The sequence below is a fragment of the Pinus tabuliformis genome, chromosome 5_2, assembly GCF_031772625.1.
Source record: "Pinus tabuliformis cultivar Carrire ecotype Pingquan chromosome 5_2, CPIR1, whole genome shotgun sequence".
Lineage (NCBI taxonomy): Eukaryota > Viridiplantae > Streptophyta > Pinopsida > Pinales > Pinaceae > Pinus > Pinus tabuliformis.
In genome coordinates, this window is record NC_142306.1 from 652400512 (window position 1) to 652417577 (window position 17066).

Consider the following 17066-nt stretch of genomic DNA (forward strand, 5'->3'; position numbering starts at 1 on the left):
TACACCTTCATGCTCTACTTTGAATGTGGGCATACCTGTCACCATCTGTCTCACATCGGGTAGGCCCTATAATGAAGATGGGCAAACCTTCGATGCCATAGTTCAAATTGTAGAGATGTGTCACAAGACATGGCTACCAATGGACTTCCTCCAACTTGATACAAAGTGTCAACCCTGAAACCAAGAGTAAAAGCATCTTTAAAATTTATTTTCCAAACACGTACCTTTCCGTCGATGAATGCCACCTTGAATCCTTTGTCCTCCATGGCTGAAATGGATACCAAGTTCTTCTTAAGATTAGGTACATATAGTACTTCTTGCAAATGAATAGTGTTACCTTGATTCAATTGAAGGGTAACATTCCCTACTCCCTTCACGGGATAGGTGGCGTCGTCTCCAAGGATGATCTCCAAGTTTGTCTCCTTTTCTATCAGATTAGAGAGGGTTTCCTTGTATTCGGTGAAGTGACTTGAGACACCACTATCAATCAGCCAAATTCCCAAAGTGTCCGAGGGAGAGGCAGTGGAGAGGGTTGATATAAGATAGTACTCTTTTTGCTTATTATTAACAACATTTGATTCTTCATACCTGGAGTTCCTTGATTTCTTGGAGAGTCGACCATTTCCTTGATGTCCCGCATTCCTTTTTCCTTTGCCATTGGACCTGCCATTCCTTTGATCGTTGTTGTTGAAGTTGCCCCTGGAATGATTGTGATCATCATCATGCGATGTGTCCCTTTTATTTGGACACTCCCTTGCATAGTGGCCAAACTTATTGCAAACAAAGCACCCGCCCTTCCTTCCTCCCTTAGATCCTGGCTTTCCATAGAAATGACCTTTAGACCCTGCATTATTTCTACTTTTGGCATGAGCGGAGAATGCAGTGGGTTGCTTCTATTAGAAGGCATTTCTCGCTCCACCATTCTTGTTTCTTCTTGAATGCATGTCGACATCAATTCTTCAAACTCTGGAATTCGATCATTGTTGAGGATGGTGGTTCTAAATACATACCACTTAGGTGGGAGTCCTCCAAGGGTGGTGAAAGTAAGTTCCCTATCAGGAATGACATCTCCAATCAAGAGTAGATCATTCTTGATCTCAGTAATCCTCAAGAAATAGGATTGAACATCCTCGTCCTTGCCCTTCTTAATAACCTTCAACTTATTCTTGTGAAATAGAATTTTCTGAACATGCCGACCAACCTGTCGTAGATCTCCTTGGAGGTCTTCAATTCGGAGATGTAGGCCAACAGATGCTTGTCAATGGAATCCCTGATAATCGTCTTTGCTTTGACTTCGACCCTATTGTACTTGGTCTTCGCAACAGCCGGTGCATTTGAAAGAGGTTCAGGGATTTTACCATGCACATAGTCCATCACTTCTTTTTCTTCCAGGGTCAAATCAAGAGACATCTTCCATCCATGATAGTCAGATTTATCATGGAGCTTGTCTTCAGCCGAGAAGTAGGATGAGGAACCTACTGAACCTTTTTTCCTTGTCCAACTGTCTTTGGTGATTGCTCTTTCACTCTTGCTTAGGCTTTATCTTCACCTCAGCTTCGATACCATGTTAATTTTAGGCAACAATGGTATGTTCTATGCTTTAGAGCAATTTTACTTCAATTTCTTTATTAGCCCAGCATCAATATTCAGATTAGCAATCACATCAACCTAATAGTAAAATGCGGATAGAACATAAACATAAATAGTAGAAAACAAGCCAAGACAAGAGGACACAAGATGTGGCACCAGCCAGGGACAAACCCCAATGTGGGGAAACCCTTGATCAAATCTTCTTTTAGTCTTCAATAGTTCAGCAGAGAGAGATAGTACAATTTACAAATCTGATAATTTATAACAGCAGCAAAAGAGCCCTAACCAGAAAAGTCAATGTTGGTCAACAGGGCAGATTTGACCCTCAACAAATCGGTCAACTTCGGCCTCTAAACAGCAAGATAAAACAGCCCTCAAAACAGTCAAATTCAACCCAATTAAAGTCAAGCAAACAGCAAACCTGTGGTCAGCCCTAACTGCAGTCAACGTTGGTCAACAGTCAACGTTTAGCCTCAATTTTTGTGCCCAAAAATGCAGCCTACCCAAACAGAGATAGCCCTCACAAAACGCATTCAAAGGAGGTCAACGCACGCTGGTCAATGCTTGGTCAAATTATACAGAAATTCGGTCTCCTGAAATTTCGGCCTCCTGAAATTTGCTCTCTGAAATTTCTGCCTCCTGAAATTTCGGACGTGTGGAGACAGAGAGGCCCAGAAATCCATACCCAATCAATGAGGAGAGAGAGAGAGAGAAGTGTGAAGATTAGTGTGTCCAAATGAGGCTAAGTCACCTTCTATTTATATGCAATGTTGAGGATGAATAGACGTGACTGTTGGGCTTCTGAGCCTACATAAGTTTGATGGCCGACCTTGACAAATTGACCATAATCAAAATAAATTCATAATTTCATTTGTACATGTCAAAATCGAATGATATCTAGATCAATCCTACACCTCATAGAGAGAGGAATCCAAGAAAAATATCAGTTGTCATAAATCCAAGAAAAATATCAGTTGTCATAAATAAGATGACCCATGTTGAGTTTGGCCCTAGTTGCCAATTTTAACAAATGAGTAAGAAACAGTCTGTAGTGGCACTTTCAACTATAGAGGCAGAATACATGGCAGCCATTCATGCAAGCAAGGAAGCAATTTAGTTGCAGAGATTGTGTTCAAGTATAGGGTTAGTACAGCGAGCTATAAGGATAGACTGTGACAACCAAAGTGCCATTTTCTTGGCAAAGAACCCTGCTTATCATCAAAGACAAAGCGCATTGATGTTCAGTATCACTTTGTAAGGGATATGGTTGAAGACTTTAAGGTGTTGTTGGTAAAGGTGGACACTTTGAAGAACACTGCAAATGCATTAACAAAGTCTGTGAGCACTAAGAAATTCTCTTGGTGTAGAGAAACAATGGGTGTTGCAGGGTTGAACCAATGACTAAGCTCTCATGTGGCCCCTTGTGGAAAGAAACAACAAGTGGGCAAATGTTGGGTGTGTGTTATATTCTTTCCACGACCAGCCCGATGCGCAAAGTCGGGGTTAGAGGGGGGTGACCAGTTCCCCCTTCATTACGTCGGGCATAGCAGGGGGGTCATAGGGAGGTGGAAGCCCTCCTTATCGGTTGTCTAGTAGGGAGCCGGTAGCATCCCTGCATGGGGTTCGGGGGAGCACACCGGGAAAAAAAAAAAATTGGACCCTATATTAAGTGGGCGAACCTACCTATGGTTTTGTGTATGGATATCGCACATGGTTTTGGGCTTGATGGTTTTCTGCCCATGGTAGTTTGTAGATCCGGTCAAGAGAACTACGGTTATGTTCTAATCAGGGTCAATGGATTGGGGTTTATAGATGTTTCGGCATGTATATATATGTATTGTAACAATGAAAGGAATATAATGAAAAATCAATCTAGTAGTCCCAGTTTTGGGATCCAAGGGAAAATCTCTGTGTATATATCTATTTTAGGTGTTATGCTATCGCCATTGTTTATTTTCTGTTTTTAAGAATTCGTTTGCAGGTAATTTATGTACAAGGTTAAAACCTACATAAGGTAGGGCAGTTCATTGCCCACCAAGGGTTGGGACAATCATGGGTTCTGATATGATAAAGGGGACTCATCGACCCTGTAGGAACTAGGGTGATGGACATGTGACCAATTGTGCTTTTACTTTTATTTTTAGCTACATCAACCTCCAAGGCATCATTCCAGACCTAACCCAAGGTGTGGGCAAGGGGAGGGTGAGAGTCAGCCCTAAGTGGACCTAGTGGAGGAATGTGGACCCAGGTGGGAGAAATGATGAATGGGGAAATAATGAGTGGAAAGGGAGTAATATATGCTAATGATGGGTCGGGACCACGCAACCAAAATCAGGGTTTCCCATGAAATACCATCCCTAAAACCAAATGGTCAGTAAAAAAGATCCCACAAGACTAGAATCCAAGGTTAATATCCAAAAAGGGTCTAGGGGACAAGAGCACAAACCTAGCCCATTCTTTCCGCCAAATCCCCCCATTAATCCATGCCCAGAAGTGTCCATGATAAGCAAACTACAATACTCAATTACCAAATGACAAGGCATACCTTTAGGTTTGGGAGGCCCACCTTCCAACATATGATCATGACAAATGGGTGATGGGTGAGGGACCACATGACTGGCTCAGGTGGTGGAGAAGTGGCACAACGAGCTAGTTGGTGGCTGCAAGGGGTTGTTGGCTGCCGGCGGAAGATCATCTTGAAAAAAATATTTCTCCTATGGATATCACCCACAAAATGGAGGGTAACATTTGGCTCCAACTGGGACGTAATCTCTCGAAGAAGTGGACGAAGCTACGCGAACGAGAGGTCACGAGAACTCCAACAATCTCTTGATTACTTAGACTTGTTACTTGCACATATAATAGAGATAAACAATATGAGGCAGCATGCTTTCGCGACATCTCATGATCGCACATACTTAATGTTAGGCCATGAAAAGCAACAAAAAAATAAAATATGCAAATATGCATCTACTCTACCATGAGAAATATCATATGATGTTAGTTCTAATGGAAAATGAGTGTGCAATGCATCCTATCAAAACATGCATATAGTAAGGCCAATACTAAGTGTAATCATAAAGCCAGTGCAACCAACATATCATCATATCACTGTACATATGCCTACCAGTATGATTACTCATGAAACAAAACCCAAGGCAAATGCGGACATAATCACATGGAGGGTGAAGTGGGTGGGAGGTGGGAAAACATGATCTCCATTCGATGTAAAAGGAAGCCCTACGAGAAGGGGGATAGGTCAATCTAGAAGTGCAGGGCTTTCCCTCTAAGTACACAATGATGGAATGAAAGATCACTCTCAAGAACTCCCTATCACAATCATTGCTTGTAATATTATGCTCTGTAGATGCCACAAGGTCGTGATGAGAAGGGAACGAAGGGTGAGGGATAGGAGGAGTGCAACAAATAGGTCTCCCATGGTGATGGTCACATTAGGGAGGGGAGGTTGCAGAGTGATCATAATCCTAAGGATGAGTCAAAGGGGATAAAGTATATTCAATGAAGGGTTCTTCCTTGACACCATATTCAGAAAGGGGAAAAGGGGCATGGTCACTCGAGGTCATACCAAAAGGGACGAGGGACTCACTTGAGGAAGACTCAAGGTGATGAATAAGAGGGAAAGTTGAAGTGTCATATTTAACAGGTTTTCCTTCCCCATAATCTAAAGCCTCAAGTGATTTGAATACATCATCATAAGGTGAGTAGGTAGGAGCCTCATTTCTTTCCTCATTATAAGCATCAAAGATTGAGCTTTCATTAAAAGGAGAATCAATCACTTCCAACTGTCCTTCTTCATGCAAGGGAAAATAATAATTCTCCTTCCCAAGGGTTTCGATGGATATGTCATTGCAAGTAATGTCTGGGATAAAGGAAAAACCAATCTCAACCTCATCTTCTTTGTCAGTATCATAAATGGGAGCACCATCAAATTGAAGCCCACAATCACTCATTTCTCCTTTTCAATGTGGAAATAATCTCCAATGTCATCTTCTCCAAGGAGCTCTTCGGATCACATTCCTCAAGGTTCTCAAAAGGAGAGTCATCGAAAGTGATACCCTTAAAAAGGTAAGGTTAGTCTCAACCTTACTTTCCATAGCCTCATTCTCCTCAACACATGTGCTCTCAAAATCATCTTGTCCATCTTGCGGCCCCAACGAGGACTCATCTTCTTGCTCATCACCAAGATCCTCAAGGTCATCTTCATCTTGGTTGGTTGACAAGCGGGACCTCTCTTCTTCTCTCTTCTCTTGAAGAACAATGGCTAAGGTATTTGTTACATGATTTTGGTAATATGCTTCTAGGAGGAGAGCATTAGTAGGGTTCTCTTTATATTCACATTTCATCTTATGAAGCTTCACCTCTTCATCATATAAACGGGAGAAAACTTCATTAGAATTATATTCGCTCACCACATCCCTACATGACCTACTATATTCATCCATTCTTTCTTGCGTGATTTGGAGGCTTAGAGGATCCAACTCTTCATCATCAGAGGAGGTGTTCCTCTTCTCATCGCCATAGTCTTCCAATTCTATAACTGACATTTGCTCATCATCCTCACCCACACTTGAGCTTTCTTCAATGTCATCCAATTGATTTCCCATTGTGGGACTTTGTGGTTGACTATGACATTTATCATTGATTAGGTCAGTCAGAATATTCAGAGCATAGGTTAGGCGAGCAAGGTCAAAGAGGTGACTAGGATCCCCCTTATAGAAATCCCTCATTATGTTGAGTTGCACTTGTTGTGATCTATAAAACCCGAGCATGAGTTCCATATCCATACCTTCCAATACATTTTGATAAGATTCTGCATATTTATTCCCATTCTTTTGTAGTTCTTGAATGTCTTGGTCAGTGAGTTTTGCAAATGTAGGACCAAGATCAATCTTTCTTTTACTATAGTCCATTTTCTATGATCTTGCATATTAGGATTGAAATGGAGTCGCCAAGGTGAATTAAAGTGCCTTGATAGATGCTTGCTTCACCCTACAAGCATTAACTTTAAAGCTTAATGAAGAACTAGGGCTTCATTCTTCCAATGGAGTCGCCAATAATGATATGTCAATATGTCGTATGGGGAACAAAACACATGTTTCGTGTGCACCAAAATTTTACTGCTCAAACTAGCAGGGGGCATAAAAGGGACTCCTAAAGGGACAACTGCTAGATCACAGGGCAAGTCCATGCCGCTCACCTGCATGGGTCTCTGGGTTTTGTGAGGATGTAGTAAGAGCTTTCACTTGCAGGATGCTAGTTTCAGACACAATTTTAGAGGGGACTTAGTATCTTGTTCCAGATTACATCCCATGGTAGCAGCACCCATCTGCTGGGGAGACTGCGGACAGAAGCTTAGAGAATGTGGTGCCAAATGTCAAACTAAGTATAAATTCTCCCAATAGCTGAACATAAAGACCATAGCATGTGATCTGTGCATTTTGTGAACTGTATTGCATTTATAATTTAAGTACTGTTTTTTAGAATATAAAATATGTTAATGATGATAGCATATGTACTGCAAAGAAAATGTTGCTGCTGCACTTTGTAGATTTTCTTTATTTTTTAGCCTTGGCTTTCGAGACCATGCTGCTCCCCTGCGTAGAACTCTGTGTTTTCTGAGGGAATTAAGTAAGAACTTTCTCTTGCAGGATACGAGTTTCAGGTTCAACTTTGGAGAGGTTTTTGTATCTTACACCATAATTTTGTCTTGCGTCCTATCTGCCAGCCAGTCTTTTTTAAACTTATAAGTTTAACAGATTTGGTGTCTTGGTGGAGGCCTATCTAGCGCTCGATTTATTTCGCAATATGCTATGCAAGATTCAAAGAAGCAGATTTCATAAGAAAAAACACTGCAAACAAATTATGAATTTTAGGGTGATTCGAAATTCCTACATGCCTATTACTATTTTTTAAATGCTGCATTTTGCTTATTCGTAATGTTGATTCTTCACACGGTCTATATGGCATAATCAAGTCTTATTGAAATTGATCTTCCAAAGCAGCCATAGCCGACGATGACTCTGCCTTGGAGAAATCAAACTGGTTTGATTCGCACATCAAGACCTTGAATCAGTTGGGTTTTCATTTGTTCAAAAAGTCAGTTGTTCACTTTAGGGTTTACGTTCTTTCAGTTTAGCATACTTCATGTTCGCTCTCAGCAATGAAACAGGTGTTACTCCGCACCACGGTATAAATTAGCGAATAACTTGCATGGTCATCATAGTTACAAAAATCTGAGAAAACGTGTACATAAAACCCATGGACAGTAGAAATAAAGGGTTCAAAAGAAATACAAAACGAGCAACACCGTGAATATTTTAAAAACTATAAGTTTGAAGTGAAATCATTAAGTTCACAATGCAGCATATCGACCACTGTTTCTATGGCCCCAAAAATCAGATAAAACAAGATAATGGGGTTGAAGAGTATATAACTAGGGTTTATAGTTATTTCAGTTTTAAGGGTTTATGTTAAACGTGTGTATTTGTATCGGTTTAACTTATATGTTCTCCTTCCTCGAGCTCTGGCTTAACGAAAATGGCCAAACCAGACAGCATCGAATAAAATAAATATAACAAAATCCTGCTTCACAATGTATGGAAGATAACGGTACCTTCTTTTTTGACTTTCTCATTGAGATTGTTGATGTAGATTGTTTGATTCGGAGGAATGTCAGCGGACATCATCTTCGGTGCCTGTTCTTAGCGGGACTGCAAGATTTTTGTATATTCGATAAAAGAAGGGGAATGTTGTCTTGATTTTTCAAAATTTTATTTGCTGTTATTTGAGCTCTGGCAACATATATCTGTTGAATAACTGGACTGTCAATGCACACTCACTCGGACGTTTATTTGCTGTTATTTGAGCTCTGGCAACATATATCTGTTGAATAACTGGACTGTCAATGCACACTCGCTCGGACGTTGGCCTAATAATCCATGGATGACACAAGGGCCGTAATTTTTTTGGACGCAAACATTATTTCAATTTTATATTTCACTGTATTTGTCGGTTACATTAATTAGGCATTTCCAGCGTTAATCGGAATATGGGTGGAAAGGATTTGCTTTAGGCTAATTTTTGAACCACGGCTTACATAATTGTAGATGTTAAAATAATTTTTTTTCGTTTAATGCGCAGAGTTGTATATGCTTATGGTTAAATTATCAAGCGGTCGGCATATACAGCCCGGCGTATTAATGGGTCAATAGCCCTATAATATTGGTTGTCGGGCTTGAGTGGGAACATTTTTAACTAAGCGCTAGAGTATATTAACATCTGAATCTGCATAAGCTTAAATGCACAATTTTTCAGAAGAATATTGAGTATGTGAAGCCCAAAAAATCGCTTCATACATTCTCTACAACCAATTCCCTTGATTTTTTGCACATGTCTCTAAACACATAAATGTTTTTATGCTCTTTTGTGTGAGTAAGTTACAGCTAGTGAATTCCTAATATATTCTAGAATCTGTATATCTACTCTAGTCACCTATATGTGAGGCAGGTAATGTAATTAAAGAATTTCTAAGAGTTCATTGAAGTTGTTTAGAGCTAGAAGTTGAGAGTGTTGTGTTATGTCTTGTGTTTTATATTAGAAAGTGGTACTATATAGTACTCATTTGTTGTTGGTTTGGTGGTTGTTTATTAAATCACTGAAAAGTAAGTCATGAGTTCGAATAGACATGGATGATACAAATACCATTTGTGCTACTAATACAATGGAGAATTATTCTGTTGTTATTATGTTCATGTTACATCTAGATCATCCATGTGTGTTGTAATTGATCTAAATGGCATTAGTTTAAATGAATGTAATAGAATGAAGAATTGTTCTACTTATATGTTCATATGCATGTTACATCTAGATGATCCATGTGTGCTTGTAAATGATCTGAATGACTTTAGTTCTATTGCTTTAAATGAATGTGACTAATGAACTTATAAGAAATACAACCCCAAATAAATTTTTAATACTCTACACTTTAATCACATGGCAATTGTCATGCATTCCTCGGGTGAGACCTCCTTACTTCAAGAAGCTTAAATATATTGGTGCACTTGACTACATCGAGCCTATGTTGGACACCTTCCACAAATCCTAGGTCCATCATAAAGCGAACAACATGGTTTTATTATTGAAACTCTAACTAATCCAAAACAATAGAAATGTAGTGGATAGTGGAAAAGGTTGAAATTCAAAACTAACCATTCGAAGGGTGGATATATGAATTTGTTTGTTGAGAAAGTGCATATATAGGGGGTGGTGTTGCAAGATTCAAAGAGAACACATGTTGAAATACTTGCATGAGATTTCCCAAGCTTAATTTCTAGAGAATTTGCAATTATTGGAAAGGCTTGCAAACAAGCATTGGCATTTGTCGTGCAAAGTTGAGTGGACCATTGAGAATTTGGTACTATATGACCACAAATTGACTCAAGCAATAAACTTCTAGTACAAGGGTGTAGTAGATAGTTAGACTTTGGAGTTTATTGCAGAATGGCATCAACCTTCCAATTAAGGCACTCATATCTTTTTTTAAGAAAGGACCATGCTAAAGGTTGATAGAAGAAATACTAGTGTGGATAAAGATGTTGATGGTGAAGTAGGTATGTTGCTTGGCCCTGCTAAGATAGGTAGAACGACCTACTAGCAAAGTCGGTGTCATAAGCTACTTGAAGGATTGTTTATTGCAAAGAAAGTGGAATTTGAAAGAAAATGACAAAATCATCAACAAAGATGCACAAAGATTGTATAAAATTGAGAAAAGAGAGAGATGCAAATGATCCACATCAAATAATTGTTGTTGACCCAAGGTGGGGATTCTAATTTGCATTTGTTGATTTTTCAAGACTTTTTAATTTAATAATTACTTCCAATAATTTCTCAAATAATCCTTCTTGTGTCACACTTATCGTTGAGCAATTGTACATATAAAATCTCAACAGTAAAAACAATAATGACAATAGGATCATGACGAGACAGTCAAACACCAAAGACAAAAAAAAAGTAAAAATACCTTGGAAAAACCCTAACTAGGGAAAAACCCAGCAACCTTTTCTTAGAGAAATTATTCAATTCAACAAGAGAAACAATCTGAATTTTCTAGTCAAATAAAGTCAAACTGCCTAGTAAACAAGCCTAGGTCAAACCTGGTCAAACAGTGATATTTTTTACCTTTTAAACAGTTGGTCAACTTAGGTCAACTAGGTCGAATTTTAGCCTCCTACACCTTCATAGAGTTCCAGTCTACTGCCCAAAGAAATGCACAAAGAAACTTTGATCTTCTCCCACACATACGAAGTCAAATAGAGGTCAAACAGAGATAAGAATGAGCTTGGTCAACGTTGGATTATCTTGGTCACTTTTGGTATGCTCCTCCTCTCTTTCCTTCACATATATGAACAAAATATATGATGATTGTGTGATCCAAAACGCACTTCATGTGAGGAAGTCGATTGGCAATATATAGTGGTTTGATGAACTCGAATAGGTGTGTCTTTTGGGGTTGGTCGACTTGACTTTTACGCAGAAAAATTCAAAATTTGACTTTTTCCTTCTTTTATTTAGAGCCGACTTAAAATCAAATTTATATTTTCCTTCTCTTTTGATTTTGTGGGCTTATACAATGAATGAATATCGACCACAACTACCAAAATTCAACACTCCCTTAGCTAGGGAGATATTTTCTTTGACTTCTTCAAATGTTCTCTTGTTGAAAAATTTCTCCATCCCAACAAAAAGATTTAATGTGCCCAATTACGTTGATTTATCCATCTACTTCATGTTCTATATCAAGACCATGAGAAAAGCATGCTACATCGACATCATGCAAAGGAATCTAATCACCCACTAGACACATCCCCTTTGCAAATGGATCTAATCACCCACTGGCCAAATACCATTTAGCCTTTTGGAGTCAAGACTAGTCTTGGGCCACCAATTATCCAAGTCGTCACCTGGAACCTGGTTAGCACTTGTGACCTATGGTGAAACAGTCGGCTCATTTACCATTCCCACATGTCATCACATGTTATTAAATGGCAAAAACGCATGCCCGATGTTATAAAGCACTCACTCAACCTCTTAGAAATATGCTCAGGTAACCCCTGACTAGGGGAGCACTCTGGGCTTTGATGTTATCTGGGCCAATCTCCCTAGCCACATTACATGGCCCCCAGTCAATACCCATGAATTTCCAACATCCTGAACCAGGGAGAACCTTCGCCCCTTTATGCTACAACATCAACACTCTTTTTAACCGAGTGAAGAATTCTTGACCACTCCAAGCTTGTGGTACCATGATCTCGATGTTCTTCAACCTATTATCATGGTCATCTCCTACATTTAATCAAACAATCCTACGAGTAACTCTCAAAGCCACACCGCTTCACAAATCAACAAACCAACTGCAATATACTTGGTCATTGCAATCCTGAGTGTGACAAATGTTTTCTTTCTGCCCAAGCATAATCCAAATTGAATCATCATTCTCATGTGCTCTTCCTGTCTTCAGCCCAATCTGAATATCTATATCTATGCAACTATTCTTCGTTATTTTGGACATGTACCATGTTAGTACCTCAACATATGTTATGTCATATGCCTTGGCTCAGCCATAAATTGATTGGTTTCACAGGATCCATCACCATAGTTGCTTGACATTAAAGTAGATCTTATTGTAGTAATTTTGGTTGCTCCCTCTGCCACTTAGCTTCTTCATATTGTCAAAAAGTGTGCAACAAGAAATGCTTGTTGAGAATGCAACAAGATGATGGAGCTTAGTGGAAAGGAGTCGCCTTCACTAAGTGGTCCCGCAGGCAAGTTTTGGCGCAAAGTCTATTTTTAGACATATGGATCATGGTCTATGAGTTGCAGTTTGCTGTTTATGGATGATTGGTCATGTTGGGAAAAATAGATGGACTTCTATTTTTGGATCACAGCAGGAGTGATCAGAGTCTATTTTTAGACTACTAGTCAAAAATAGAAAAGTCAAATATTATTGTCTCATAATAATATTTAGACTATAAACTTTATCTTATCCTCTTTGAGCACTTCAGTTTGAGCTACAGATGTGGCACATGCAGTTGTCAGAAGGAAATACACTTTTTTTGTGAGTTATTTGAGCTATTGCATGCAGGGCATCAGTTAAAACTCATGCATGTGAGTTCTGTGGAGTTAGATGAGCAGTTAATGGAGTTGTGTTCAGTTTGACTTAGTTGAACTAGTTGTATTTAGTCTAACTGATCAATGGACTAAGTGATGAGTTGTGTGAATTGATTGTTAATTAATTCACTAATTATTAACTCATAATGCAACTGAAGAATACATCAGTTAACTCAGTGCATGTACAGTTCAGTGGAGACAGGTGTTAGAGGTTGGGATTGCTATCAGTTGTGACTATAGTTGTGCATGAGATCTTGCACAATCAAAGGATTGAGTATGCCCATGAGAATTGCATATGCCCAGTGATATAGCCTGTGCTCACGTGATTTCCAATGTGAGTGATTTTTCCAAGGTAAATAGAACTTGGAACGAGGTTGGATCCATTCATTCTCTTGCAGGATTGTGCAGTGGAGGCAGGCAAAGCAGCGGGGGAGATTTGGAGATCAGATCTGAGTTGTATTGTGTGTAACAGGTGGAGATAGTACTGAGTACTTGTGAGGAGTATTGTACTATGTATTGTTACATGTTCTCAATCATTAATATACAGATAGTGTGGGGTTTTCAGCTGTAAGCTTTCCCCGGGTTACATATTGTGTTAATGTGTGCATGCGATTGATGTTTCATTGTTTTTGATGCTGCTAAATTGAGGATCAACGTAAAGGAGGTTATGTATTATGCATGTATTCCGCAATAATGTATAATCGGGATAATCTCTGTTGAAGATGTGTTTATTATTCAAAATTTCTACACATATTAGTTACCATGGGAGTGGCCATGGACTGGTTGTCCATCATCCCAAAACTATGAAGAAACATAATAATATACTTCCTATGACCAAGGAAGAGCTCACCTGGCTTCTGCCACACTTATAGTCCTAGGAAGTAATGTATCCAAACAAGATCCTTTATCTCGAAGTCAAGGGTCAACTCCCTATGACATTGAAGCAAGTCTTTACTACTTCCTTTATCGTGGAGGTAACTCTTCTTGCCATTGTTGCTCCCTCTGTCACATGAGCCCTTCTGCTCCTGTAAGAAACAAGTCATATGATAACAAGATCAACCAAGAGTAATCAGATATCTATCCATCTAAGAATACCATGCCCAAGGTCCATACAAAACCTATGCCTTAACCTACAAACATGAGATTCCTTCTTATGTACCTCAAAGCCCTAAGGTACCTCTATGTACACTTCTTCCTTAGTCACTCCATTAAGGAAGGCGGTCTTTACATCCATTTGATGTAACCTTCAATCCATGACAGAATCAATAGAAAACATATTTCTAATAGGAGTGTACTTGGAAACTAGAGCAAATGTCTCCTCATAGTCCTCTCCCTCTTTCGAAGAGAATTCTTAAGAATCTCGCTTTGTACTTCTCTATTTTTCCATCTACGATATGGTTGATCATGTAGATCCACTTGAAGGTCATCACTGACTTCTATTTAGCACAATTTCCTCCATCGTAGCATCCTTCAATCTTGTTGGCCTGCCTAATCCCTCTGAATTAGGAGCTCTTCCGGTCATTAGGCACAATTCTAGATGTCAGTACATTTTTTTTCCTTTTGAACACAAATTGCTCTAGTTGACTTTATGATCGACCTAGGAGAATCCTCTTGCCACAAACTTTGCTTCGTTCTTCCCAATGATTTCATTTGTTGCCAGAACCTTGGAAACGTTCATGATGTACCTACAACCCTCATTAGGAGGTCATGTAATAAATTATTATAACCAAGAAAAAATATTATACAAAGACAGGACGCTGACCAAAAATAAAGTAATAATAATTAAGAAGAAAAGATATGTACTTATATTTTGAGGAGTGTGATTGATGCAGTCAAAGATCAAAGTGACAGAGGCATTGGAGCAAAGGTTATCATAGTTGTGAACAGTTTACTAAGAAGAATTCGAAGTTTGAAGTTCGGGCTTGCAGGTGCAAACCGAATTCACAAGATGGGCGATTATGCAACTAATTGTCCATTGAAGAAATCCAAGAAGGGATCCTCGGAAGGATCTGAAGGTGAGGCATTGGCCTCTCAATTCGAATTGGATTTTACCCTCATCGCATGCATGGTTTCATCGATGATGGGTTGTGGTTGGTTTCTTGACAATGAAGCCTCGTTCCACATGACCGACGATAAGAGTTTGTTCAGTACCTTGGAGGAGAAAGACCTCCAGATGTGCATAGAGATGGGTAATGATTAAAAGTATAGTGTTTTAGGATTGGGCATGGTTGCTTTTCAGAGGGAGCATGGAGCTCACATCACCTTGACCGATGTGACGTATGTGCTAGGACTGAAGAAGAACTTGGTATCGATCGTGATGTTGGAGGACAAAGGCTACGATGTTGTCTTTAGTAAGGGAAAGGTTTTCCTTAGACACATCACCACGAGATAGGTGAAGCAGATCGGTTCACGAGTCAAGAACTTGTATGCTCTTGAGGTTCAAGATGCATGCAAGGCCTTGAGGAGCAAGGCAAATGTTGGAGACTTGGTGGTTGAGAGGGAGAGTACATTACCTCTCAACATGCAGCCTCAGAAGAAGTCTCAGACAATTGTGGAGGAGCCACAATTGGTGAAGCAGTTTCAGGAGGTTGTGGAGCAGCCACAACTGGAGACGCCGAGAGGAGATCTAGTGGAGGCATCCACTCATGCAGAGACCTCCAGTAGGGGAAAATTTCAAGCCAAGTGAGCAGAGGGATCACATGTAGCCATACCTCCAGGTGTGAGGTGGGGCGATGTGAAGTGATAGTCCCAATAAGGCTGAAATAGGGGCAGGATCCTTGAGGTACCCAACCTCTTTGATTAGACCTTGCTACGAGAGCCCCGACGAGTAGTAGCAGGACTGGCTGAGTGGGTAGAGACAGATGCGGATGGAGTGACAAAGGGAGCTTCAACATCAGAGGGTGTTTCTAGCCCAACAGGGAGGTCAGGATGGAGATCAGTTACTTACTTCTCAATAACTGAGTTACAGTGCAGCATTGGGCAACACGATGCAACATGATGAGAGGAGGTGTTGTGTGGATGCATGCTGGGAGATAGGACCAGCAACAACACAGATGTAGCAAGAGGAATCAGTGTGATTGATGCAGTCAGAGACCAAAGTGACAGAGGCTAGAGCAGTCAGATACTGAAGAGCACAGAGGTGCAGAGTTTTCAGTTGACAGAGGCAATAGCAGTTAGAGACTTTGATGACAGAGGCATCATTCTAATTCAGGTTGTATATTTTTTGTTTTTGGAGTTGTTGCAACAACAACACTTGAGAGAGGTGTCGCGTGCAGAACATTCCAAAGGTTTAGGATTGGGTTTGAGTTGAATGCCTTTCTTGTTGAGAGGGAGTGTTGAAATAGCAACAAGAAATGCTAAAAATAGCATTTCTATAAACAACATTTCAGGATATACTCCAACTCTGTTGGAAATAACAAAAAATAGAAATGCTAAAAATAACATTGCTATAAATAGCATTGCGGGATATATTCCAATTTTGATTTGTCCTTGAATCAAAATTGAGAATTAAAATTTGAATTTAGTCTAACTAGCTGTTTGAAAAATAATTAATTAATTCATCTTGAGTTAATTAGTTGGAGAAAATCAAACACGAAGTCTTTGTGAAGACATGCAACAGTTATCCCTTTGATTGAGGAAGTTATCCCTTAATTAAGGAGATAAGGATGAGTTGTATTTGAGTTGTAATTAGTTAGCTCAGTTAACTGAGTTAAGTCCAGTTAAATTAGTTCCAAACAGTTGGAGGAACTAATTATGAGTTCAGTCAGTTAATGCATGCGTGCATGTGACTAGTGTTCTCCAGATAACTGAATATTCTCTCATAAATAACCAATGCATGTCAGTTTAGAGAAAGACCCAGTTGAGATTAAAGATAGGGACATTGTACTATCAATTGGAGGAATTTTCCTATAAAGGAAACTCATCCATGCAAAAGGAATTAACTCCTTCAGGATTGCACAGTTATTTCAGAGGTCAGTGTTGTGTGTGAGGTGAGAATCACACAGGGTGCAGCTGGAGGACCCAAGAGAAACTGCGCAAGGAAATAGGAGGCTTGGATGACTGAAGGAAGGCATAAGTGTTGTCTATTCTATCTATGAGCAGCAGTGAGGGATTGTACTGAGAGCTAGATAGCTTGTGAGCTAAAGCTTTGTGTAATATTGAGATATTTCCACTTGTATGATAACACAGATAGCGGGGATTTTCGCTGATGCTTTCCCCTGAGTATTCTTTTGTGTTTCATGTGTGATTGATTCTTCTTCTCTGTTATATGTGTTCTGGCTGATCTTGCT

At 39.6% G+C, this 17066-nt stretch overlaps 1 protein-coding gene across 1 annotated transcript in view; it reads right to left on the bottom strand.

The window, feature by feature from the left end:
• The window catches only part of LOC149160741 (U2 small nuclear ribonucleoprotein B''-like), a 151455-nt gene extending 142820 nt beyond the window's left edge, over positions 1 to 8635 (bottom strand). Inside the window, exon 1 of the mRNA XM_089436794.1 lies at positions 8225 to 8635. Within this exon, the coding sequence (XP_089292920.1) occupies positions 8225 to 8297 (73 nt within the window). The 5' untranslated portion in view covers positions 8298 to 8635. The remainder of the gene's footprint in view (positions 1 to 8224) is intronic.
• Between the last annotated feature and the right edge of the window lie 8431 nt (positions 8636 to 17066).